The sequence below is a fragment of the Notamacropus eugenii genome, chromosome 7 (genome assembly GCF_028372415.1).
Source record: "Notamacropus eugenii isolate mMacEug1 chromosome 7, mMacEug1.pri_v2, whole genome shotgun sequence".
Classification (NCBI taxonomy): domain Eukaryota; kingdom Metazoa; phylum Chordata; class Mammalia; order Diprotodontia; family Macropodidae; genus Notamacropus; species Notamacropus eugenii.
The window spans coordinates 9657644-9684502 of record NC_092878.1 but is presented as its reverse complement, the minus strand read 5'-3'; the positions used below and the strand labels follow the sequence as shown (position 1 = coordinate 9684502).

The window sequence follows — 26859 nt, the reverse complement described above, 5'->3', positions numbered from 1 at the left end:
TTTTTTTCCAATATAAATACTTGGAAGACTTTAATTCTATTAAAAATTCATTCCTTTCCTAGAATTATACTTATTTTTTAAGTTCATTTTTTATTGTTCTTTTGCTATATCATATTCCAATATTTTCTTTTTTGTTGCTGATCCAGAGTCTTTCATGATTCTAACTGAAGTTTCTTTATATGTGATGTGTTTCTTTCTGGCCACTTTCAATAACTTTTCTTTGATCTGGGAGCTCTGGAGCTTGACAATTGCATTTCTGAATAAGTTAAGCATGGATTTCCTTTCTGGTAGTGACCTGTGGAATCTATTCAATTGTATTTTGCCCTTTGATTCCAAAACTTCTAGTTAATTAAAAATGATTTCTAGATCCTTTCAGAGTTTTTTTCATCACATTTTTCTGGAGGGCTAATAATTTTTCAAATTATATCTTTGTGCTCTATTCTCTAGGTCAGTTATCTAGTAGATTTTTTACTTTGCTTTAGTCTTTCTTGCTATATTATTTTTTTTTCCAGTTCAGTTTCTTCCATTCCACTGCTTTGCTAAGGTTTTTAAGTTTCAGTTGTAAGATAGTAATTCTGTTTTCAAGTGTTGTTTTTTTTTTAAATTAGAGTTCTGTAATCTATGTCAGGAATTATCTTCAATTTTTACCATCTGGTTAAGTGATTTGCAGTATACTTCTATTGTGATATTCATGAAATTATTTGTTTCTTTCTCCTTTGTTCCTCCAATCTCTCCCCTGCTCAGGTTTATGGATTTCTAGGGAAGGGAATAAACATTTATGTAATTTCTTGTGTGCCAGTGCTTTTCCTCATATGATATTCACAACAACCTTGCAAGGTACGTGGTATTATTATTCCCATTTTACAGTTAAGGAAACAAAGACAAGCAGAGGTTAGGTGACTTGCCAAGAATCAGACAGATAGTGTGGAACTGGGTTTAAATTCAATTCTTCCTGACTCTAGACCCAGCACTCTTATCTTCTGTGCCATCTACCTCCATAGATATATTATCTTGGCATATAGCTACATTTAATGTTGTTCATTGGTTCCACAAAAACACAATTTTGAGGAAAATGACATTAAAAGGAGTACTTAGTACTGAGGAAATAATGCTATGTATGCCATAAATGGACCACAGACTGAATGATGCTATAGTCGTATTTAACAACTTTAAAACAAGATTTGATTATATTACTCATATTATTGAAAACTATTTTGGTTAGGCAACTTTATGAGGGGTCTGCCTGTGCAACTCTAATTTGTCCCTCCTTTTCAATACATTATTCTTTTACATTGCCATACTCACATCAAAAGACCAATCACATTAAGCCTCAATGATATCTAGGAGCTTGTATTTATCTCTTTTCATCAAGAAGGGATACATTAAAGGAGAGATCAGAAAGCAGTAGTGTTAATCCAGGAATGCTTTCTATAGGAGCAGAGATTTTAATATCGTCTCAAAAAATCTGACTTTTTGGAGACTGTACATAATCACTATAAATATGCTCTAGACTTTCAAAAGGAAGTAAGGAGCTCAAGAAGAGAGAAATATTGAATCCCTTCATTTCTTTTTATAGGGAAAGTAAATCCATTTATACTCAAAGTTACAATTATTACATTGACTTAAGCTCTACCATTATTTTAAAAAGAAATTACTTTGTCAAAAACAAATACAGTTTTCCTAATTTAACCAGCACAAATCTTTCTCCAAATCTAGCAATAAAGGTTCTACAAATTATACTGTTAATACTTAAATTGTCTGAAAATTTGACATACATATCCCATTCATTTAAGATAGAAATTTTGTTCTGGGATTGCACTCTCCCTTCTACCCCCTTTCCCTATTCTCCTGCTTATTTTTCTCCTATTCTTTATTTGTAATATCCTTTTCAATGACTTATTTTGCTATTCAGTTTCTTTCTCCCCATTTTTTATATTCAGTTATTGAGTCAAGAATCATAACAGGAACTAATCATAGCTAATTATATGCAAGGTTTTTGGATTTTTTTTTTTTAGATTTTCCTGGAGTAAATTCCAGATGAATTTATTATATTAATAAATTAATATATATATTACTAAATTATGGAGCCAAATGTAATGAATTTAGGAAATATTATATGCACATGATTCTTTTACTTTTAAAACCCCAGATTAAGCCCAGACGAAATTTCTAAGATAGAGGGGTAGGTGCTTACAGGACTCAAGACAAGTTCATGATATTCAGCCATAGTATCAGTCCTTTCTCTGTGGATACCTAAATACTTGAAAGTCAGGTCATACTTTCTAATCTCCCTTTCTATCTTTACCTTTACATATAGAGATTACAATCATTATTTCAACCTAGTGACTCAGCTATATTCCAGAGGCTCTCCATTTTATTCTCTCTAGTCTATAAATCATTTAGATACCTTTATTACTCCTATTGTTTTCTAATCTAAAACTCCTCTAAGATTGGGCCTTTTCAATACGAATTTTTCAAAGTCATCTTGACTTTTAAATTACTGTCATTTTGTTGTTTTTTTTTTTTTAAATAATGCTTAACTTTCCTAAGAAACCAATTTGGGGATAAAACACACAATTCCCCAGCTTTCTATGAGTTATATTCTAGCCTTTTCTGTCATTTCACATTTTTAAGGGAAAAATTGTAAAATCTAAATAGATGTTTTTAATGTACATTTTTTTGATTGATTCCTTGCTGAATTTATCTCCTTGTCACTGTAGTCTTGAAGCTCAGTGATAATGTATCTGGTGAGTTGAATTTGGAGGTTCTCATGCTTGGCCTCCTATGAATTATATCTATTTACATGCTGGCTCACTTTTTAAATATATCTGGAATTTTTTTTCCTGAAATACAGTGGGCAAGTTCTTTTCTTGTCAAAGTTTTTGTAAAGTCCAATAAAGCTAAGAGTTCTCCTTGATATACACCCAAGAACAACCTCTTTTTCTTCATTATTTCCAGATGTTTTTTATTTGAGTTATTGTCATATTTGAAAATTTTTATTATTATAAACTTAATAATCATCAAAAATCAGAAACATTCAAACACACAAAGGACAAGAAAGAAGATGATCTATAAGTGTGAGATTATGTTTGCTTTTAAAAGGGTATATTAAATTTAATCAGTTAGTAACTAGATTGTCCAGTTAACTTGTTTCCCCTCCTGAACTTGATTGTTTTCTTATGTAATTTAATGTTATTGATATTTTTTTGGTACCTTTGATTTCCCACCAACTCCTCTCCATCTGTAACAGATTTGTCCCATATACTAAATAAGTATAGTAGAGTAAAACAAATTAACTCACTACATCTAAAAGTATAAATCCCATTCCAAACCTCTTTGCAAACAGGTGGGAGGTAAGTTTCATCACCAGTCCTCTGAAGTCATGATAGGAAATGCATCCATCAGAGATCTGACGACTTTTAAACTTTTTTCTTTATTATTAATAATAATAATGATAGCTAGCATTTATACAGTGCTTTGACGTTAGCAACATGCTTTACAATGCTATCTCAATTGATTCTCACAGTAACCTTGAGAAGTGCGCAGTTGCATTAACCGTGTTTTATAGAAGAGGAAACTGAGCCACAGAGACCTGCCCAGAACCACACAGTAAGTGTCTTAGGCCCTGAGTTATGAACTCAGGTTTTCCTGATTCCAGGTCAGTTCTCTGTCCACTGTGCCACCTAGCTTCACTATTATGGTGGCCATCAGGTAATCTGTTCTGGTTCTGTTTATTTTTTCCTATATCCATACATGTCTTCCAAGTTTCTCTGAATTCTTTATATTAACCATTTATGTCATAATAATTTTACATTACATTCATAAATCATACTTTATTTAACGATTCTCCCAATTGATGGCAGCCACCTTTACAGCTGTTTGTTACCACAAAAAGTATAAAAAAATTGTGTATGTATTATTGCCCTTGGTTTTTGACCTCTTTGAGGTATATTCCCTGGAGTAACATGACCATGTGAAAAGGTCCATACAGTTTAGGGGATATAATTCCAAATTATTTTCCAGACTGGCTTGACCAATCCATAGCTCCACCCACAGTGCATTAGTATGTATGTCTTGCTACATCCCTTCCAACATTTGCTGTTACCTTTTATTACTTTTGCCAATCTGATGGGTATATGGTGAAACCTCAGAGCTATTCTAATTTATATTATTATATGTTATATATATAATATTATATATTTATATTCTTGTTATTTATTCAGAGCATTCTTCCATATAGCTTGACTTACTTCTTTTGAAAATCTCCTATTCTCATCTGTTCTTTCGGAACAAACTTGGTCATTATCATTACAAAGCATTCAGTTTCAAGGGATTTTTTTCATTGATTATTTTATTTTTCTTGCTTCAGTCACTGTGTAGATTGTTTCCCTGGTTCTTACATACAAGTCTTCCCATGCTCCTCTGAATTCTTCACATTCCTTGTTATGAACACACTTATGGTGCTGCAATATTCCATTATATTCATGTACCAAAATTTGTTTAGTCCACCCCCAAGTGATGAGATACATGCCTAGAAGTGGCATCTCTGGTTCCAAATTGCTTTGCAGAATTATTCGACCAACTCGAGACACCCACCAACAGTATGTTAGTGTTTCTGTCTTCCTGCAGGCTCTCCGATCATTAGCTATTTCTTTGTCAATTTGAAAATGTGTTGGGTATAAGATAGAACTTTGGTTGCTTTGATTTGCATTTCTCTTATCATTGGTGATTTGGAACAATCTTTCACGTGGCTAATTTTTATTTGTTCAACTCTTTTGACCAATTATCTATTAGGAAATGACTCATAACAATTGCCAAGTATGCAGTGGAAAGAGTGTGGGGCCTGAAGTCAGAAATACTCCTCTTCCTGAGCTCAAATCTGGCCTCAGCCACTTATTAGCTGTGTGATTCTGGGCAAGCCACTTAACCCTTCTTACCTCAGTTTCCTCATTTGTAAAATGAACTTGAGAAGGAAATGGCAAACTATTCTAGTATCTTTATCATGAAAACCCCAAATGGAGTCATGAAAAGTTGGACACAACTGAGGAACGATGGAACAGCAGCATATATCTTACCTATCATATATATAATATATTATATATATTTACATACATATAATACAGATGTATCAGATATTTGTTATAATAAACAAATTTGCTACATGTCCTAATCCCTTCTCTTCTAATTTTTTGCATTGATTTTATTCATGCAAAATCTTTTCAATTTTATACAATCAAAATGGCACATTTTGCCTTTTGTCACCTTTAAGCAATCTTCCCATAGCTGCGGTTGTATGAGGTACCCCTTTTCATTTTCTTCTAATTTTTAAAATCATTTACTTTTTAAATATTTGGGCCATGTACCCATTTACTATGACATGTAGTATAAGATGCTGGTCTAACCTAATTTCTACCAGACCTATTTTCAGTTTTCCCAGAAGTTTTTGTTTTTGTTTTTTTTTTAACCTGGATTCCTTACCCTAGTAGTTAGTATCTGTGGATACCTCAAATATTATGCTACCATGTTCGATTGATTCTGGTCTTGAATGGGGACCAGCATTACCTTACAATTTTAACACCTTTTATATTCCATGTGTTTTCTTCTTCCCAGGGCAGTATCCTTCTTATGAAAGTGGAACAGATGACATTTTAAATCACTGCTAAGAAGGCCACATTAGGAGTAGAAAGAGAAGGTGGGTGGTGTCAGGGATGGGGAAAGTGAGGAAACAGGCCATCTGATAGCTTTCCATTTAACAAATTACTCCTGCTAACTAGGGGCTAAGCTCAATTGTTTCTATACTCCTGTTAAGTACTGTCAGGGCCTTCTAAATTCAGTGCCCTAGGGCAGAGGTGGGTGCTTAAGTTGAACAGGTCTGGGGGCAGGGAGTAGGGGAGCAAGTAAAATGCCCAAGTGTAGTAGAACTAAATTAGAATATAATTGAGAAACATTTAACAAAAATAAATTAAAATGCAATACAACAAAAATAATGTTAACCTATGATTTTCTAAGTCAATCTGTGATCTGCAGGTATCATTTCTATTTGAGTTTAACATCACTGCCCTAAGGCAAAAGTCTCATCAAACAATTGATCTTTTTTCTACACTTCAATTCTGCTGATCTGCTTCCACTCTCATCCTGCTCTCTATTCCTATACCCCATTTGATTTCTTTAGCTCTAGACTGTGTTAGCTTTCAATTCAGTCTCTGTGACTTTACAGAAATAAATTGTGTATCCTAGGTTAATAGTGTGAATTGGAATAAAGGGTGATTAAAGATGGAGAAGAGCAGGAAACTGGGTAAAATGGGAAGAAGGAATGAAAAATAAGAGACAATCACATATCTTGATAGACTAAGACAGTAGGATATGGTAGACAAAACAATAGGCTATTATATGTGAGATGCCTAGCAACTCAAGGCTCAAACACAGAGAAGACAGGATTTAAACAGAAGGCAAAGAGATTGAATGAGGGAATTTGGTGGTGAGAAACCAACATCTTATATCCTGTGTTATGATAGTAAGTTTCAAAAGGACTTAAATATAAAAAGTCACATCACTAAAAAAAAATTAAGAGGAAAATAAAGACACCTTGCACAACTATGGATAAAGAAATAATTATTAACAAAATAAGGGGTAAATAAGAATTGGTCATAGAAGGTTAAATGGAAAGAGAAGCAGTCATTTGGGGAAAATCTTTGCAGCAAATGTCATTGATAAAGCTCTAACACCCCAAGTCTATAGGAAATATGTGAAAATATGTAAGAAATAGAGGCATTCCCCTATGGATAAGTTCTTAAAAATAAGTTTTTGAAAGAGGAAATGTGTACTACAATTGTATGAAAGTCCCAAATCAGTAATAATAAAAGAAATGCAAGTCAAAACAATTCTGAGGTTTTGCTTCATACCCATCAAATTGGAAAAGGTGAAAGAAAAGCAAAAATGACAAATGTTGGAGGGAATAAGGGGACACTAATGCAATAATAGTGGAGCTAAGAATTGGTCCAATGATTCTGGGAAACAGTTTTTAAACAAAAAAGTTATCAAATAGTACATAATTACATGAAATAGTGCATAAAAGTTATCAAATAGTCGATAATTTTTATCTAGAGGTACCAATACTAGGCATATAACCCAAGATGGCAAAAGACAGAGAGAATGACAGCATTTACAAACAAATATTTATAGTGCACTTTTTGTATTAGTAAAGAAGTAGAAGGAAAATGGGTACTCTAGGACTGAAGAACAGCGGGACAAATGGGGTTATTCAAACGTATTGGAATGTAATCGTGTCTTAAGAAATGACTAATATAGAGATTTCAGAGAAACTGGGCAAGATATGGGTAAGAACTGATAGAGAGTTAAGCAAGTAGAACTATGAGAACAATCACGTGGTCATGATGAGCCCAACAATGTGAAAGAAATCAACAATAAAAGACCTTGTAACTCATTGATTTGGTGCCAATCATGACTTTGGAGGACCTGAAGATGAAGCATCAAGAGCGGGGCCAGGAGAAGATTAGGGGAAAGGGAGGTGGAAAGAAAGGGGGGAGGAAGAGATGGAGGAGGGAGAGGCAGAGGGACAACAATAAATCTGGAGTCAAAAGAACCAGTTTAGATTCCCATTTCTCCCTTTTAATAGGCAAAGAATGAAATATATATTTTCAGACATGGCCGATGTGTTCATTCGTTTTGTTGGACTGTGCTTTTTTGATACAAAGAAAGGTTCTGTGGGGGTTGAGAGTCATTGAAAAGTGACAGTAACATAAAAAAGAGCTTAAAGAAACCATTCTTTTAAAAAAAGTTGATGGTATGGTACTGTGAGACTTAGTACAATGGGAATATAGAAGGCAGCTCAAGGTTTAGGAGTTCATCTCCCTAAGAGTATTAGTACTTGTCAGTTCTGCCTCCCTTCTCTGGGCAACAGCAAAATTTTTTAGTAATATCGCCAGATATTTTGGGTGGAATAATATAATATTTATGCAGGGAAAGCACTGATTTCTGTGAACGTGCAAGCATGTAAGTCAAAGGTTGTTAGATCTGTATTATCCCTCCAGTTTTGGTATGTGGAATGTAAGGGGATCATGCAGCGTTCTAAACTCCATGAAGGGAGTTGAAATGAATTTTCTCACCACCATCCCAAATAATCAGATGGTCCTAGAGTAGATGCTACGGAAGGGGAAGCAAAGTGGCCTAACAGATCTGAAATGAGAAATGCCAACTGTGCGTACGAGGAGTGACTGCGGATGAGTAACTGGAGAGCGTTACTCTCCAACGCTGTTTGTCCTTGTTTTCTGAGGAAGGCCAATGACATCGCAACGTTGGGGTAAAGGTACCAGGTGTTTAACTATGGCTGATCTGACCATCCTGAGCTTGGAAGCCACTACCACAGATGGGGCACGAGTGGTCCATGAGAACACTTAGAGCAGAAGTGGTTCTAGATGCGCAGAGCTTACTCTTCCTCGGTACTTCCACAACCCTACTTTGCTCTGGCAGCGCAGATCCTTCTCTGATGCGGGCATGCCATGCTGGGCAGCCCCAAGGCAGCATTCCCCGCGTCTCACATCTTGCTAGGGCTCTTCAGACACACTGTGAGGGCTTCCTCTGACCACCACGGAGCTCTCACTGTATGTGAGTTCTTTGTAAAACAGGCTTCTGGGTAAGCGTGCGTTGGGCTTCAAACCATTGGCGCTGACCTCTTCTGCAGCAGAATCCCAGGGCTGGGCAGCTCAGCTCTAGAGAGGACCTCAGCGCCTGCCACCTTATCTGGCCGGGTCATCTTCAGGTTCTTCCCCAGAGCGGTCCAGTTTTCTGGACTGCTGCTGATAACCCGTCCAGGGTCCGCAGACACAGGGCAGTGGTCAGCACTAGCGGACCCTCCATGGGGCGGGCAGCTGACCGCTCTTCTCTCGGAGCCTTCCCAACGCCCAGGCACCCCTACGTGGGCAGCCCTGCAGAGCCTATGCCAAGGCCAGCGGACTTGGCCACCATAATCACCATCTCTCCTTTATGGGATCCGCTCTGGAGGGGACGGGGGCTGCCGGACGGGTGCAATGCAGCGGAGCCACAGCAGATGGCGCCGTATCCGGGCCAGAGCCGGCTCTTGGCTCTCCTCCAAGCCACCTCACGTGCCCGGGCCGGGCTGCCCAAAGCCACGAGGACCGCCTTCACTGCCGGACGCCGGACCTTTGCCCGCCCTTCCGCAGCAGCTCCACCCCAAGCCCTACCCTCCCTTTCCCATCTCCTGAGGAATCCTGGATCTTCCCTCGGTAACTTAAGGAAGGAAACAAGCATTTACTAGGAAGAAACACGACTGACGACCCTGGGGGGGGGGCATCGCTCTCCACGTTCTCGTCTGGGGCTGGATTTGAACTCGCGGCCTCCCAGTGCGCCCCCTAGCGCCCGGCGGAGGAGAGGAGTTGCTGCTCCACCTTTGTCTCGGCGGAATCTCCCCAGCGGGCACGCGGCTGCCCTTCGGCCCGTAGCGATCCCAGAAACAAAGCCTAACTGTCCGGCCGCGGGCAGCGTTCTCCGGAAGAGGTGGGGCCCAAAGCTGGGCCTAGGCGACAGCGACACCCGACGGCGAGAGGAACGCGCTCGGGAGCAAAGCATTCTGGGTCCCCCCGTTCAGCTTCACTACCCCGTCAATCACTTGTTTCTACGGCTTTTCATTGGTTGTTCTGGATGTCGTGCCCCGCCTTCTCTTCGCCATCTATTGGTTGCTCTGACCTGTCTCTCTCGTCTTCAGCCGGGCCCTATCTCCGCCTCCTGATTCTCTGAGGGCCTCCCTTATCTCTCCATTCCATTGGCTGGATCCATCCCTCTACTTTGGGGCGTGACATTACCTTGTATTCTTATTGGTTGGCGCTCAGCGAGGACAGCTGTTGATTGGTTCTAGAGCCTCTCCGTCTCCTACGGGCGGAAATCAGCTGGGCGGTTGTCGGGGTCTGATTGGGCGTGGGGAGGGGGGAAGCGACGCTCTCAAGATGGCGGCGTCGGTGAGTGTCGCGTGGGTTTTTCCGTCTTGTCCAGCCGCAGGGGCGCGAGCCCTTTTCCTGACTCCGGACTGTGGACCGGGATGACGTCCAGGAAGAGCGGACCCTCGCGGCGGAAGTGGGCGCGCCGCAGCTCTAGGAAGCTGTCGCGGCCCGGTCTGGCCGGGGCTCTGGGATAGAGGGGGGCCGCGGGGAAGGGGCCTCTGCCAGGAACCCCGGCTCCTGCTCTCGGGAGTACGGGCTTCGGTTAACGCGGGGGCGTCGGGAAGGCTTGAGGGGTGGTCTTGGAGCGACGATCCCCGGGCAACGCCAAGGGACGGCTTGGAATGGGCCTGGGGCTGCGGGGCGAGGAGGGGATGGGAGCGAAGGTCCAGGGTTCGTCCCTCCCCCACCGTGGTCCTCGTGCCCCTCTGCCCCTCCCACCGAGAGTGCCTCCCCACCCCCATGGTGGTCCCCGTGCCCCTCTGCCCGTCCCACCGAGAGTGCCTCCCCACCCCCATGATGGTCCACGTGCCCCTCAGCCCCCCGCTGATCCTTGCCCCTTTCAAAGACGCTTCTCAGTCTAAAGTGCCCCTCTCCCAGCCTGACCCAGGGTTACATGTCCAGCCGGCAGCAGGGGGTTCTGGTGCAAGTCCTTTGAGTTTTGGGGTGAGGGGGAGACCCCCTGTATATCTAGCCATAGTCCCCTGGGGTGAATGGGGAGGGCAGGACGTGGACTTGGGGCTCCTGTGTCAGCCCCCAGCTTTGGAGGCGCTCGAGGCCTTCCCAGTTTGGGTGACGCTTGGAGCGTCCACGTCCTGTCGGGGCAGATCTGGAGTTGAGGGTCGGAGCCCGCGTCCATCAGGCTCCTTGGAGGCCGAGGCTGTGCAGGCACCGCCCGGGAGGGAACGTCCTGGGCGAGCTTTGATGGTGTTCCCTTCTCCGCTCCCCTGACAGGAGGTGCTGGAGTCGGACCTGCCCCTGGCCCTGTCCCTGCTGAAGAGCCTCCAGGAGCAGGTGAGCGTTGTTCCGTGTCAGGTCATCGGTCAAGTGTTTATGGAGCGTCCAAGTGCGAAGCCGGAGGCGGAGGCAGTCACGTGCACCGAGCTTGCGGTTTAATTAGGGTCAAATCAGACGTGTGTGCACAAAAACGTATGCAGCAGAAATGCGGCGTTAATAAATAGGAATACACGTAAAGTGGCCAAGTGCAAGGAGGGCGCCGACGGTGGGGAGTATCAGAAGAAGGCTCGTGCAGAAGGTAGTGGGGGAGCTACATTTTAAAGCCAGAGAGAAACTATGTATCAGCGCTAAGAAGGGAGCGCGAGGTGCTGGGCCAGGACAGTCTGCAGGCTGGGAGCGGAATAACTGAGGTTTGAGACATAGCGGGGGGCTGAGTTTTTACAGGTCTTTGTATGTCCCACAGAGAAGTTTATATTTTTCTCTTAGAGGCTATAGGAAGCCACTGGAGTTGGTTGAATAGGGTGTCTTGTGGTTAGATAGGCATTTAAGGAGCTGACGAATATGGTGCCAATTTAGGTTTGACTTCTGTGCTTGTAGAAACGAATGTTAGAGCTGAAAGGAATCTTAGTAGTGATGGCCATTGTGTATAAGGAACTGAGACTTGGGTTTAATCACTTGGTCAAGTTAGTGGCAGAACTGTATTATAATTTTGTTTCCTAATCCCAGTGCAGTGTTCTTTTATTATATTTGTTGTCACACTGAACATTCCTGTGTTCTTTTCCATGATGGTAGCACTGAACTTAGATTCTGAAGCCCTCAGTTCAGATCCCAGTATTTTTTAAAAATTATTTTATTTGTTTTCAGGTCTCTACAATCACTTCCATATGTCTTAGATTTTTCCCCCCTCCTCCCTTCTTTCCCCCTTCCTCCCCACTCACTCCCTGAGGTGTGGCATGCAATCTTATATAGACTCTCCATGTACATTATTATTAAATACATTTTCACCTTAGTCATGTTGCATAGAAGGATGAAAATGAATGGGAGAAACCATAAAATAAAACATAACACAAGAGAAAATAGTCTCCTTCATTCTGCAATCCAATTCCATAGTTCTTTCTCTGGATGTGGAAGGCATTTTTGCCTCAAGAGTCCACTGGGAATTTTTTAGGTCCTTGCATTGCTGTGAAGGACTAAGTCTATCAGAAAAATTCCTCACATACTGTGGTTGTTGCTGTGTACAAAGTTCTCCTGGTTCTGCTCCTTTTACTCAACATCAGTTCATATAAGTCTTTCCAGGCCTCTCTGAAGTCCTCCTGTTCATCATTTCTTATAGCACAATAGTATTCCATTACATACATATACCACAACTTGTTCAGCCATTCCCCAATTGATGGGCATCCCCTTGATTTCCAGTTTTTGGCCACCACAAAGAGAACTGCTATAAATATTTTTGTACATATGGGACCCTTTCCCATTTTTATGATCTCTTTGGGATATAGTCCTAGAAGCGATATTGCTGGGTCAAAGGGTATGCACATTTTTGTAGCCCTTTGGGCATAGTTCCAAATTGCTCTCCAGAATGGCTGAATCAGCTCACAGCTCCACCAGCAATGAATTGGTGTTCCAGCTCTCCCACATCCTCTCCAACATTTATCATCTTTCTGTTTTGTCATGTTAGCCAATCTGATAGGTGTGATGTGGTACCTTAGAGTTGTTTTGATTTGCATCTCTAATCAATAGTGATTTAGAGCACTTTTTCATATGACTATAGATAGCTTTTAATTTCTTTCTCTGAAAACTGCCTGTTTGTATCCTTTGACCACTTATCAATTGGAGAATGACTTGTATTCTTGTAAATTTGACTCAGTTCTCTATATATTTTAGAAATGAGACCTTTATCACATACACTAGTTACAAAAATTCTTTCCCAGTTTTCTGCTTCCCTCCTAATCTTGGTTGCATTGGGTTTGTTTGTGCAAAAACTTTTCAGTTTAATGTAGTCAAAATTATTCATTTTGTATTTCATAATTCTCTCTATCTCTTTTTTGGTCAAAAATTTCTCCATTATCCATAAATCTGACAAATATACTATTCTTTGCTTCCCTAATTTGTTTATAGTATCAGTCTTTATAGCTAGATCATGTATCTATTTTTACTTTATTCTTGTGTATGGTGTCAGGCGTTGGTCTATGCCCAGTTTCTGCCACACTGATAGCGAGTTTTCCCAGCAATTTTTGTCAAACAGTGAGTTCTTATCCCAGAAGTTGGAGTCTTTGGGTTTATCAAACAGTAGACTGCTACATTTATTGACTGCTGTGTCTTGGGTACCTAACCTCTTCCACTGGTCTACCCCTCTATTTCTTAGCCAGTACCAAGTGGTTTTGATGACTGCTGCTTTGTAATACAATTTGAGATCTGGTAGGGCTAGGCCAGGTTCCCTAGCATTTCTTTTCATTAATTCCCTTGATATTCTGGCAGGTCTCAGTATTTGCTAGTCATTTAATCTCTTAAAGCCAGTTTCCTTATCTGTGAGATAGAAGTTATAATTCTTATACTGCCTACCTCATGGGTGAGCTATGAGAAATGCAAATTAGTGGGTTGTTCCTACCATGTTCCAGGCACTGTGCTACGTGTGGAACAGTGCCTTGTGGAGTGAAAAGTACCATGGGAATGCAAACTGTTATGGCACCTGTGGTTCAATTTTTGCCACAGTGTTTTGGTAAGGTTTCTCTTCTTTAAGGATAGGATTTTTCTTACAAAACCAAAAACTTTTCTACCGTTAACACCCTTCTGAGATCGTCTCTGCCCTGGGATGTTGGGAAGTCAGGAAGCATATAGAGCTTCCGGAAGTACTTTTTAGCCCCTTTTAGTCAACCCTGGAGCTATTGTTGATGATTTGCCTTATTATATTTGGTCTTTTTTGCAGGTGGTGGCTGTAACTTCACAAGTTCAAGCTCTGACAAAGAAAGTTCGGGCTGGAGCCTACCCTACAGACAAAGTAAGAGCTGTTGGGGAACAGGAAACCCCCTGTTTTGTTTGCTGCTTTCTGTGCTCTTTTGGAGTGTTCTGACTTTTCTTCATTTCCTTTTCTTTTTTCATTTCATTTCCTTTTCTTTCTTATTTTTTCAAGTTGTTTTTCTGACCTTTCCTTTGCCACTTCTCTCTCTGTTTGAAACCGCATTTGAGCATGGCTTTCCCCAAGTTCCTGGCCAGTTTGCTTGTTGAGTTTTTACTTATGGTACCTACCACAGCCCTTAAGACCATGCTACCTTGACATGGTTTCTTTCATCACATTTCTTAAATTGAATTACTGCTGTCTAAATTATTTATTCAGCAGATATTTGTGGTGTTCCTGATATGTGCAAAACCCTGTTTAGGGCTGTGAGAGGTTGGGGTACATCGTAGTATAATCAGTATTTATTTAGTTGGAGACCTAAGACATACGTAAATAGCTACAGTGCAGGGCAGCATGTGAAAAGTATTGCATTCGTACAGTGGACAATAAGTAATTCAGGAGTTGGAGGGAGAGTGAGAATGCTTGTGACTGCAGCAGGATTGGTTGAAGTCAGTACAATATAACCTTAGTGGGCTGCAGGGGTCAGAGTGGTTTGGCTTGTTTGGTTTTTTCTTCAACGTTTTTAGTTGCTGACTGCCTCCAGTTAGTGACTTTCCTTACCTTAATCCTTTTATTATTAATGCTTTCTAACTCACCTTGCCTTCATCTGTTCTTATATTTTTCTCCCTTTTTTATTCCCTACCACATTTTTGGAATTTACATTTATTTCTACCTTTGCTTTTCTTCTCTTATGTACTGTCCTTGCTTTCTGTGGTAGATTTTTTCATGTGTCCCCAGCATTGTATTAAGATATAGCTATCTTTTAGCCATGGGTCTGACAGATAGATTTTGTATTTCACAATTGGGGTAGAACTTCAACTTGGAATGAGTCTGTCTTTCCTCCTTCAGAAGCTATAGCTGGCTATGTTTCTTTTACTAATCCTTCCCACCTCAGGGCCTCAGCTTACTGGAGGTGAAAGACCAGTTGTTGCTCATGTACCTCATGGACCTGAGCTACCTCATCCTGGACAAGGCTTCTGGAAGTTCACTTCAAGAACACCCTGCGGTCCTGAGACTGGTGGAGATTCGAACGGTATGGGATGGGATGCTGAGGTGGTGTGTGGCAGCAGGTCCCTGCCGTCTAGCGATGTTGTGCCTGGTAATAATGCGCAGAAAAGGAGCTAAAGGAAAAAGACTGTAGTTCTGTTCATTTTTCCCCACCTCCTTTTTGATTCTTAGTCTGGTCTCAACTTGGTATGGTAGAAAGAACATTGGATGTCTGATCCCAGGAACTGAGTGTGAATCTTTCCTCTATCACCACTTGTGTGACCTTAGGTCTGTCACTTAAATGAGGGGATTGGATTAAACTGTCCTTGAGTCCTTCCAACTCCAAATCTGTGATCCTTTAATCTTTTGTAGGTTTTGGAAAAGCTCCGTCCTTTGGATCAAAAACTCAAGTATCAAATAGACAAACTGGTGAAAACAGCAGTGACAGGCAGCCTCAGTAAGTGAGGGGCGAGGGGAAGGGCTTATTGTCACTTAACCAGTCATTCACCTGGTAACTAACATTTCCTTGTTGGGGTTTCTCATTTCAGGTGAAAATGACCCACTTCGCTTTAAACCTCGTCCCAGCAATATGATAAGCAAGGTAAAGTGACTGCAAACTCCCGTCCCTAGGAGTCTCTTGGTGCTTTGGAAGCCTCTTGTTATTATCTCCCCTAACCTGTGACTTAAGATGATGGCATTCTCAGACATTTCCTCTCTGTTTTTATTTGCTTCTCCTTATCCACAGTCTGTGATGTGCTGTTTTGGGGCACTCTTTTTAATCTGTTGTCTCATTATTGTCCCTAAATTGATTTAGAAGCACATGGATCCCTGCAGGCTGCATGCGTATTGATTTAGAAAACCACATAATATCATCTGTGTTCTGTTGTGTTTTTATTAAATTTGTTAAGTATTGTTAAATATTACCTGATTGCATTTTAGTCTGATTCAGGCCACCTTGTGGGGGTTGTGTTTAACATCTTTGGTTTAAAACACTGTGTTCCTTGTGTAGCTGAGTTCTGAGGATGAAGATGATGAAGGAACTGAGGAAGGACAGTCTGGGACTTCGGGAAAGAAAGCCACAAAAGGAGCACCCAAGAAATACATTCCTCCTCGCTTGGTTCCAGTACATTATGGTACAGCTTTACTGTGGCCTTTCCCATTTGCCTTGTGGTTTTACCTTCCCTTCTTCCTTGTTCTTTGGTGAGGCTTACTTGTTGTGCTCCACAGATGAAACAGAAGCTGAGCGTGAAAAGAAACTTCTGGAACGAGCCAAGAAGAGGGCCTTGAGTAGCTCTGTCATCCGCGAGCTCAAGGAGCAGTACTCGGATGCCCCTGAAGAGATCCGTGATTCCCGGCACCCCCATGCCACTCGCCAAAGCCAGGAGGATCAGCACAGGTGTGCGCCGTGTCATTGGAGAAATATATTTGCATTTGCTTTGTATAGGGCTGTGTTAGGGTGTGGAATGAAGACAGTTAGTATGAAAGACAACATCTGCTGCAGAGAGCCGGAGAAGAACCTGAAATGGCACCTTCATAGAGTGAGGGATATGAGAACTCAGCGCGATAGTGAGGGAACTGGTGGGGGAAGAGGTAGGATCTTTTTATGTCGGTCTCTGATTTCCCCACCACTGGCGCTTTCTTTGTTAATGGCAAAGAGCAGAAGCAGTTACTTATGTACTATTTCTTTCTTATTAATTGGTTTTCAGTTTTCTGCGATCACTTCCATAAGTCTTAGATTTTCTCCTCCTCCCTCCCCAAGACGCCATGCAATCTTATATGAGTTCTATACGTACATTCTTATTAATCACATTTTCACATTAGTTAGTGATGTTGTGTAGAAGAATTAAAATGAATGGGAGAAACCATGAGAAAAACCCAAACAAAACATACCATGAGAGAAAATATTCTGCTTCATTCTGTGTTCCCATTTCCATAGTTCTTTCTTTCATGGATGGCATTTTGCCTCGAGTTCTTTGGGAATATTTTAGGTTCTTGCATTGCTGTGAAGGGCTAAGTCTTATCAGAAACAGTCCTCGCACACTGTGGTTGTTGCTGTGCACAAAGTTCTCCTGGTTCTGCTCCTTTCACTCAGCATCAGGTCATATAAGTCTTTCCAGGCCTCTCTGAAGTCCTCCTGCTCACCATTTCTTATAGCACAATAGTATTCCATTACATTTATATAACACAACTTGTTCGGCCATTCCCCAGTTGATGGGCATCCCCTTGATTTCCGGTTCTTGGCTACCACAAAGCAGGTCTTATTTAGAGAATGTTTGTTAAATTTAGGGAACAGAAATAGATCTAATTGAGTGAGCTTTGGAGACAGATGGACTCATCTGCCTCATGATCCAGCACATTTAAAGTGTCTAATAAGTGCTGCTGACTGATTGATTGCTTAGGTGGCAACTTAGACCCTATGAGCAGTAAGCTTTGGTTCTCAATAAGGATAACTATGAGGTCATAGTAAATTTCTGTGATAATAAAAATGAAAAAAAATGGTGCTCAGTGGAATCTCCAAACAGCTGTTCTAGTAGGCTGTGGGTTTATCTCTAGGGAGATTCAGAGACTTGGTACTTACGAAGTATTTGTTGGCTTGTTTACAACGAGAATCCTGAGGAAATGTTTAGTTAAGAGATAACAACAGGAAACTGACCTTCAATTTTTGTTATTGGGGACACCATAAAGCCTGCTGAATATGTTGTATTTGGTTTATGATGTGTTTCTTTGTCAGGATCAAGTATGAGGAGAGCATGATGGTTCGTTTGAGTGTCAGCAAGAGAGAAAAAGGACGGCGTAAACGAGCAAATGCTATGAGTTCCCAACTTCATTCCCTCACACACTTTGGTGACATTAGTGCCTTGACAGGAGGAACCCCCCATCTTGATGAGGTGAGACTTGGAGAGTAGTGGGTGGGGAACATTCTTTGCTGTTGCTGCATGACTCTAAAGTAGAAGTAAACTTTTTCTCAGCTGAAGGAGCTCATGATCTCTTTCTCCCCCATGACCTCTATCCTCAGGACCAGAATCCCATTAAGAAGCGAAGGAAGGTGCTTAAGAAGGGTAGGAAGAAAAAAGGTCAGTGTGTGATTATATTTGAGGTAGGTGCAGGTGGGAGCTGTGGGCAAAGGTCGCTAGAGTTTTGAAGTTTCCATTGATCTCTGAATTACCCCTTCCTGGACAATAATCTCCTTTGGGTGGGGTTGATCATTCTCATTTATTAAGAGGACTTTCGGTTATGTGGGGTCCCACAGCTGCTCTGTCAGTTCTGTGTTCCATGGGCAGCAGCACTCCTTTATCTCACTTCACCTTGGTCTTCTCCTAGTCTTGTGTTCTAGGAGAACATAAGTAGCACCAGCTGCTTGGGGGCCCTTTCCTATTTTGGTCCCTTCTGTCTAAGCTTTATTTACTCTTGTCTCTTTAGCTTTCCCCCCCGTCTTTTGCCTCACTCTTGGTTTCCCTTCCTTTCAGGTTTTCGGAGGCGGCGATGATTTTCTCTGTATGTTTATGTATGCATGTATCACCCGGGGGCTCTTATGCTCCACAGGGTCCTGCTGTTTCTGTTCAGTATACATTTGTAGAATCATCCTTATTAATAAAATTAAATTAATTTTAAAAATGAAAACCCCTTTCTGACATGAATTGTATGGGTAGAGTGTCTGCTTGAAATTGGGGCCCCTCTTTTTGATCAGGGAGGTGGAAAGGTGGGGAAAGATTGGGCATTTGAAGGTGAAAGAAGGGGAGAAGGGAGAATTTTCAAGAAAAATAGTTCACGTTTGTTAGATAAATGAGAAAAGCACAGAAAACGACAATCGGATCTTCTTAGTCATCAGTATTCGTTGCTTCAGGAGATTCCTTTAGCTCTGTTTTGTCTTATATATTTTATGTTTTCAGTATTACAGATATTACCTGAGTGGTCTAACTGGGGAAGTCCTGTGTGATGTGTCCTATAGATCACCAGATGGCAGTAGAGACTGGAGAAATTACCTCTGTCAAACTAGACACGAACCTTTCTTCCTTAGCAATGGGAATTTCCCCATTTTTTTTCCACTCTGGATTTCTCTCATTTCTTTTATCTTGTTATAATCAGAAGGAAATGATATTCTTGTTCGGCTAGTGGGCCTGGAAAGATTTTTCTGGCTATGATGATGGTGTAGGGACTGATTTTCAAATGCTGTTGAAAATTGAGATAGCTCTGTGCTTTACAGGTCTCCATGTCTCTGTTAAAGCCAATGATTTGATTCCTTAATCTCAGTTGACCATAGTCTGAAAGAACTAGGAATGATCTTTTATGCAGACTTGAGAAAATACTAATTAACAGGTCGGTTTAAAAAGGCTAGATGATGAACTATCCCCATAGCCAGGGCAGTCAAATCCAACTATTGAGGCTGATGGCTATGTATATCTTAGAACAAGAAGTAAACATTGCTGCTTAGGGCGTGAGTCTTTGAGATGTCCACTTCTACGCTGATATTGATCAGTTTGTTTTCAGATCACTTTTCTCTTGTTGGGAGTGGGGCATGTGTGGCAGAATTGTATTCATCTGGCCCCAAGTAAATGAATGTTGAAAAGAGGTAGGGAGCCTATAGAACTAAGATTGGTGGAAACTTAGGATTCTTGATGAGAGCCAAGTCAAGGAGAAGCTGGGATCTTCCTGTTGCTTTCCTCCTTTGGAATCTAGAATTATTAAGCAGTGATACAGATGTAAATGTTGCGAGTTGATGGATGCATCTCTTCACTCTGTAACTAAAGCCATTATGAGGTAAAACCTGTGAGTGTGGATCTTGATTTTTCTGGCCAGGAGAGGCTGGGGGGAGTCTTTGCTTATGGTATACCAGCTAGGTTAAAGGTGGGGTAGTAGGGTGAATGACCTACTGATCCTGTGGGTGTCATAGAGGTGAGCTCATATCTGGGGGTTCTCTCTTAGCCCAAGAGCTTTAGAAGTGGCATGTCTTGAAGTAGGGTTGGAAATCCTGTTGAGTTTGATCCTACCTAGGACTTGTAATGAAATACATGAGTCGTTTAGGAGACGCTGGACCTGATTTGGTCTTCTAGACTCATAGCATGAGTCACTCCAAACCACAGGTTGCAACTGAAGTGAACAAATCTTAACTCATAGATCAACTGTTTGTGAGTAATCCTGGTTCTAATGTTCAGAAAATTGCCAGGGTATGGGGATTCATGTTCTTACGTCTTCTGTTCTTTTTCTGACATTTTTACAGAGCCAATAATCTTTACATTTTTTTTTGTCCCAGATCTATTTTTCTGATTAGCATCTTTGTTTTCAAGGAAAAGGGTAATCCTTTCAACGATAATAGCATTATCAAAGTTGATCTGATGTATCTTTCAATTCTAGAATATAGTGATTCCTTCTCCTTATGTTCCTTGGGCTCTCTGGGTAACAATGTGCTAGCACAGTTTGGTGTAGTATTCAGGGACAGGTTTCAAGCATAAAAGTTGAATAGGAAAAATATAATTTTCAACTCTGAGAAAGGATTGTGTAGTACAGGGGTAGGGAACCTGCAACTTCAAGGCCACATGTGACTCTCTAGGGTCCTCGAAAGTTCAGACCTTTAGAACAAATCCCCTTAAAAGGATTTGTTCAGTTAAACTTGGTCTCAGTCAAAAGGCCATACCCAAGAACCTCGAAGACTACATGTGGCCTCGAGGGTGCAGGTTCCCCACCCCTGATTTAGTAGATGAATTGAGGAAATGGAATACCACGGTTTTTTAATAGCTACGGTTCTGATGTTTTGTATTCCATTTATCCCGTGTATTTATTAGTAGCTCTAGTGCTGTGAACATTCAGACTTAGTGAGAGTCCCCAAATGGAATGTTAAAAACATTTCCTAAGTGACTCAGCGTTCATTTCACCTTGACTGATTTGAGGGAAGTGATAGTAGGTTGTTAGAATCCATGAGCACCTGGCCTGAGTTATAATGGAAAAGCATTGGGATGGGGACTGAGACCTTGACTAATCCGTCTGGGCTCTACTGTCAACGAGTCATGATGTTTTCCAGGTTATGTAACTTCTGTTTTAGTGTTTTCTTCTGTAAGATAAGAGGGTTAGGTTTGATCATCTTGAAGGTCCCTTCTACCTCTTAAATTTTGCGATTCTGCTGTGACCTCTAAACAGCAGATTTCTGAAGAGGCTACATTATCTCCATGGCTTCTTAGATGAAAAAAAAAGCCCTTCTATGTGGTGTGACTTGGAAGGGGAGGTGCTTAGTTATTCAGCACCACGGAGAGTTCATATTTTGAAGGAAGAATTCAGATGACCATGCCAAAGCCAACCTAAGCAAGGAGTTGAGTAATTTTGACTTTGTTATATTACTGAAGTCAGTTCGGTTCTGCTTAAGCTTCTTTGATTTGGGGTGGTACAAGTCATGTGCTAGGTACGCATTATCCCAGCCTTGAAGGATTCCTGCTTTATATGCCTTACAGATTGCATTTCTATTCAGCAAACCAGAAGTGATATTTTTAGGTGTGGGAACCTGTCACTGCTTACAGCCTTGAAGGGATCTGGACCAGCCTTAGGGATGCAGATGATTGGAACAGTAGATAAGTGTGCTACTATACTCCATTGGTCCTAGGTGCATGGGCATTTTTTTTTTTTAACTAAGTCTCCTGATTGATTCAGGAAAAACTATTTCTTTTCCCTTGCTCTTTACCAGTAGGACCTTGAAATAATTCAGTTGTTGTTATATTATTTGAATTTAGTCTCTTCCTTTGACTCTACTTGGATAGGGGCACCATTACTCTGGCTTTCTGCCCAGTCCTGCTATCATATTTCCCTGATCTCATTGTTCAGGGGGGTCTCAGAAAATCCCCTAGAGCCATGCCTTTGCATGTTTAAACTATCAATAATGAGAGCATCAAATTGAAAAGAGTGTATTAAGGGTCTATCTTGGACTACTTTGAATCAATAGGTGGCAGTATCCACTTGGTCTAGAATCCTTGACACCCCCACCCCCCCAATGCATTTTATTGTCTGTCTGCCCCATGGCCTGTATATTTTAGGTTGTGAGGAATAGGTCACATTGAAATCAAAATGGAGAAGAAGAGCCCTTTTAGTAGAATTGAGAATAGGTAATGTGTTGAATCCTGCATAGAAGTCTTTCTGTATGGGAGGACTTTCTTTGTATCACCAGCACTAGCACAGTGCCTGGCACACAGCAATACTTACTGACTTGTTGACTCAACTGCAGACCATCTGGTATAGGGCATTGGGAGAGACAGCATCAGTGGAGTATGGTAAGGGCATTTGGGGCACTGAGAGCTGAAAGAGCAGGGTGGACAGGAGAGTTGCCTTGGTAGGTTGGGGGTTGGGGAAGCAGAAGAGGGTAGGACAGATTGGAAGAAGGGAGTTGAATGTAGGCAGAGCCCATGGTTGGATTCCTTTGATGGAGAGTATATAGCAGGTTGGTCTAGAGGGGCTGCCGCAATCCTGTGCATGTCTAACTGGGAGGGGGCTGCTGATGTGTGCTGCAGCTGCACTGGCTCCCATCCCCCATGCTTCCCAAAGAGCCAGGGCAGCACTGGCAAATCTGTCTTCATGTATTTATTATTATTAAAAATGTGACGGATTCTTCCTCCGTAAAAGCACAACAAATACCATGGATCACATTTCTCCTTCTGTGAGGCTTCTGCTTTCTCTCTCGTGACCTTCTTTTCTTCACCCCCCCACCCTCTCACCTTTGCTCTGTCTTATGAAGGGGGGAGGGGTGGGAGAGCTGAGTATACTCCCCTCCTTCTCTGAGCATGGTGGCTCCCCTGGGGTTTTTAATGATGGTTGAGAGTTTTGAGGCAATGTTAGGAGTAAGCAGATGAGTGAGGGGGGCTTAGGACTCAGGAAGCTTTTGTAATGTTCCACTACTCAGTAGGGAGGGAAAAATCACTTGAAAATAAAGGCAGCAAAATTACTTCTCCAGGTGGGAGGAAATATCCATCCCTTCTTTATTCCCCTGTGTGAATTCTGAGGACAGTATGGTTATTCCCTCTGATGGAATGGAAATAGCCAGTTCTCTTGCCCTCCCTCCCTCACCTCCTAAAACCCACTTTTCCTAGGAAGGACTTTTCAGAATCTGTTCTTACAGCCTGAGAGGGCGTTGCCTGGAGGTTTGGAAGATGGGTGTCTTGGTTTCTCAGTCCCCACTCCCACGCCCCTTACCCCTCAGCTTCTCATGCCCGGGCTCTTTTGTGCTATCTGTGGACCTTGGCCACACCCCTAGATGGCGCTGCTGTGGCTTTAGACTCCGCTCCCCCTCATCCCCCCAGTACCATCTTTCCCCCTCCATCCTCCTCCCCTCCTCCCCTCCTCCCCACCCGTTCCCCAGCCCCCCATTGCCTGATTGTTATTCCGCTAACGTCTCCCTGACTGTTCCCTTCCTCAAATTAATTTTGTGGCGCTCTTTTTCCGCAGTGCCATCTCCCTCCCCTCCCCCCTGCTAGCTTTCTTGTTCTCTTTCCCTAACCCTCCATCTCACTCCCCTCCTCTAGAATTGAGATTCTTTTCCTTCTCCTTTTCTCTCCCCGTCTCAACAACCCCCCATTCCCATTTCACAAATGAATTTCCTGGCCAAAGGGGACTGAAGGAGTATGAAACCTAGTGGTTTAGAGGAGAATACAAACAAGAGTGGGGAGCTGAAGGGTCAGTGCTAAGGGTTAGGGCAGGAGAGTGATGGGTCTATGATGAGGGATGGAGGGGGGATAATGGGGATGGAAAAGTGATTTGGGGAGTGGGAGGAGGAAGGCTGTGCTCTGAAATGTGATCTATGGTTCCTCTGGGGAAGCTCCAGCCATCACTCTTGAGTTCTTGGTGAATACCAGCTGGGGCAGCTCTGGTACCTTCTCTATGGGCACCTCAGCTGCCTATTTTGATTGTGGCAGGTTTCTGGCTGCAGCCCAGAGCATTAGCCCTTTGCCTTAGCCTAGTCCCTAACCTCTTCCTTTCCCTTTAACTCACTGAGCTCTCCTGCCTTTCCATCCTGTCAAATCGGTACCCAGTTTGGGCCTCCATTGGACTCCTGGCTATACGTTCTTTTTGTTCTGAAGCCCCTTTCAATGATAACTCCAGACCCATAAATTTCCTATTTTTGTGTGTGTTCTACCTTGCCCCATAATTTATTTTTTTTTCCTGTACCTAGATATCACATCTTATTTTCAGTGCCCCAAACTCTTAAGCTAATCTATTCAGATGTTGATTGTAAAGTCCAGTTTCTTCAGTGGCAGATTTTCCCAGTTCATGAAATCATCATAAATTCTTTTGCCAGCAGTTCCAACTCTTACCTCTGATACCCCCTGGGAATTATTCAGCCCAGTGGGGCTTCTGCCCCTTGCTGCATGTTTTGGGGAAGGGAGTTTCCTCAACGCAAACCTGAAGAACCCAATCTTGATTATGTCCTGTATTCTTGTGCTTTACTCTTCAGCAGTATGGTTTTTACTTTATGGATTAAGGCCAGTTCTGGGACCGGAGAATGATCAAGTAGACTTATTCACGGAGCCAAGTTGACTAGATCTCGAGTTAGAAAGCAGCCAGCTTCTCTGATTTTCTGGCTAAATTCTTGGGGTCCCCATGGGAGAAGTACTTTGTTTGCTTTGCATCTCTCATTTTCCTACTGTGTGTTCTCCATGGCAGTGACAATGGTCCTGCGGTCCCCTCTGTTGTTCTGTTTATGCCCGTGAGTCTTAAGAGACATCTGTTTTCTGATCTCGGGTTCTCTGGTTTCCTAATGTCACATCATAGACACATCGTGGAGTGATCTCTGTGAAGGTTCTCTTCCTCAGTGCCTTGCAGAGTTAAGAATAATATACAGAGTTCTTACAACTAATCTTTTTTTTCCTTAGCAGCATAAGGTATTTGAGCCAAATTGTCTCATTGATTCTCAGGTAATGATCATGAATTACAGCTCTTCCCCGCTCCCCACCCCATTTTTCAGCTAGGAAAACTGAGCCTTCTCTCTCACTGGGTGAAGTGATTTATCCCAAGTTTACCCAAGCCAGTCTGTGCTAGTGCTGGCACTAGGAACCAGCTTCCCTAGCTCTGCTTAACCCTGAGATCTATACAAGTGAACTGTCAGTTGTTACTTTCAGTAAAGTATTTTACATGCATACAGTACAGGCATCTTATTTGTGACCCACTTACCTTGGTCACTCTGCTGTAGACAAACTCAGGGATTCTGGGGGTGAAATAATTTAAATAGCACTGGGGCTCCTGCAGCCCTGGGAATTCCCTTTTGTTTCTGTGCAATAACTGACATGTTGAAGGAGGGCCCTATGTTAGGCTATACCGCTGATATTTCTTCTCTGTGGGTCACGGTATTCTGGAGGTAGGAAACTCTGAAAATACCTGTCTTCTGTTTCCTGTTTCAGATTCAGTGTTTGGCTCTGCTGCTGACCAGCTTGGGTGACTTGAAGCAAGTGCTTTCCCCTTGCTCTTCCTTAGGGAGACTAGTCTGTCTCCTATCCAGGGGATAGTAGAACTTGAGTAGGATAGAACTGAAGAGCCTGGAAGTCCCTGAAATACACAGAAAGGGAGTTTCATTTTCTCTTAGCTCAAAACTTTTTTCAAAACTTACATTTAGCTCAAAACACCAAATTTCTCCAGCCCTGTGTGGTGGTACCTCCCTCCAATTAAGTAACACCGAGTCCCCAAATTTCTGAGACCTCTTATGTAAACAATCATTACTTTGGCTATATTTGACAATAATATTTCTATACTTTTTAATATAAGTTCACCGTGGAAAATACCATTCAGAAACACATCCACATGTTTCACATGACTTGCCTTTTGGATCCCCCTACAGAACACTTGGGAGGATCCTCCAGGGCTTTGCAGACTATACTCTCAGAGTCACTGCCTTAACATACTCCCATCTTCCTATCTCACATCTGGGCCATTAGGTGGACCTGAATAATGGGCAATAATGGGTCCTTGAGTTTCGGGCCTTATCTCCCCCCAGAACCCCAATTGTATAAAGACAAAATCAGAATTCCCAGTTAGGAAATCTTAATCAGGTACAATAAACCTTTGTTTCCACCTTTGCTAGCTTTCTGTCAACCCACCCAGGAAAACTGCATCTGTGTCTTGGATCTCTTTGACCTGCTCCACCCCTGCCCCACCTCCTTTTTTTTCCTGTTCTGTAATGTCTCCCTCTCTTGACAGCTGGAGTTTCTCCCTTCCTCCCAGGGCACAGACTTCCCTGTACTGTTCTACCCAAGAAAAATTTGCTGCAGTGTCTAGTCTTTGCCCCACTGGTACCAGTCTCTCAAACCAGTACCCTGCTGGGGTTCTTCTCGTCAGATCCTCCTTCACCCGCTTACACCTGCCCCAGAGGGCCAGGTAGGGAGTTGCTTTGCTACGCATCTGTGGTATTCCTCACCCATTGCCCTGGTGTAGCTCCTGGACTTGGGTTCTGCCACAGCCTCATTTCAGGCTGTGAGGTGACTTTTCCTCCTTTGCCTTCCATAAATCCCCAGTTTGGTTGAGATGTTGTATAGTTTTGAGCGGGGTCTCTGAAGGGCCGGATCCCTCAGCGCACCTAGTGATGATCCAGCCTCCACTGTTCGAAGGAGTTAATACATGTAAAGCTCTTAGCACAGTGCCTGGCACAGTCATTGTTGTTCCCCTCTCCTTCCCTTCCCCATTGACCTTCTGAAGAACTTTGATTCTCTTGCCTTTTTTCTGTCTGGGGAGGGGGGGTGAGGCAGATATTGGTACCCTTTGCCTAGGACATTGTGTCCTGGTGTCTGACAGTTCTCTGCTCCATCCCCCTCCCTTCCTATCTTTCTCCCCCCTCCTCTTGCCCTCCACTCACCTGTCTCCCTTTTTGAC

The 26859-nt window shown here is 42.3% G+C and overlaps 1 protein-coding gene and 1 long non-coding RNA gene across 4 annotated transcripts; one reads left to right on the top strand and one right to left on the bottom strand.

The window, feature by feature from the left end:
* Positions 1 to 9882: 9882 nt before the first annotated feature.
* NGDN (neuroguidin) lies at positions 9883 to 18665 on the top strand. 3 transcript variants are annotated; one of them, XM_072624091.1, is made up of 11 exons: positions 9883 to 9992; positions 10926 to 10985; positions 13855 to 13926; positions 14939 to 15076; positions 15403 to 15487; positions 15579 to 15631; positions 16040 to 16163; positions 16258 to 16426; positions 17762 to 17918; positions 18047 to 18104; positions 18498 to 18651. In XM_072624091.1, the coding sequence occupies exons 1-11, from the start codon at positions 9981 to 9983 to the stop codon at positions 18515 to 18517; spliced, it is 948 nt and encodes a 315-aa protein (XP_072480192.1). In that variant the 5' UTR covers positions 9883 to 9980; the 3' UTR covers positions 18518 to 18651. The 3 variants fall into 3 exon arrangements, with proteins under 3 accessions (XP_072480192.1, XP_072480193.1, XP_072480191.1); XM_072624092.1 differs by having other exon boundaries at positions 9939 to 9992; positions 18047 to 18112; positions 18498 to 18665; XM_072624090.1 differs by lacking the exon at positions 9883 to 9992 and adding an exon at positions 10006 to 10223.
* A 5498-nt stretch (positions 18666 to 24163) lies between these two features.
* LOC140514092 (uncharacterized) lies at positions 24164 to 26587 on the bottom strand. The gene is made up of 3 exons (XR_011970437.1): positions 26408 to 26587; positions 25375 to 25542; positions 24164 to 24815 (listed from the first exon to the last, which is right to left on the bottom strand). It is a non-coding gene; the product is annotated as an uncharacterized lncRNA (long non-coding RNA).
* Positions 26588 to 26859: the final 272 nt, after the last annotated feature.

What these genes read in the sequence shown, in the direction of transcription:
- NGDN (XM_072624092.1), top strand. An exon ending in GACTGGTGGAGATTCGAACG is followed by an intron (nt 15,077 to 15,402) that starts GTATGGGATGGG and finishes AATCTTTTGTAG; the next exon opens with GTTTTGGAAAAGCTCCGTCC. An exon ending in AGCCAGGAGGATCAGCACAG is followed by an intron (nt 16,427 to 17,761) that starts GTGTGCGCCGTG and finishes TTTCTTTGTCAG; the next exon opens with GATCAAGTATGAGGAGAGCA.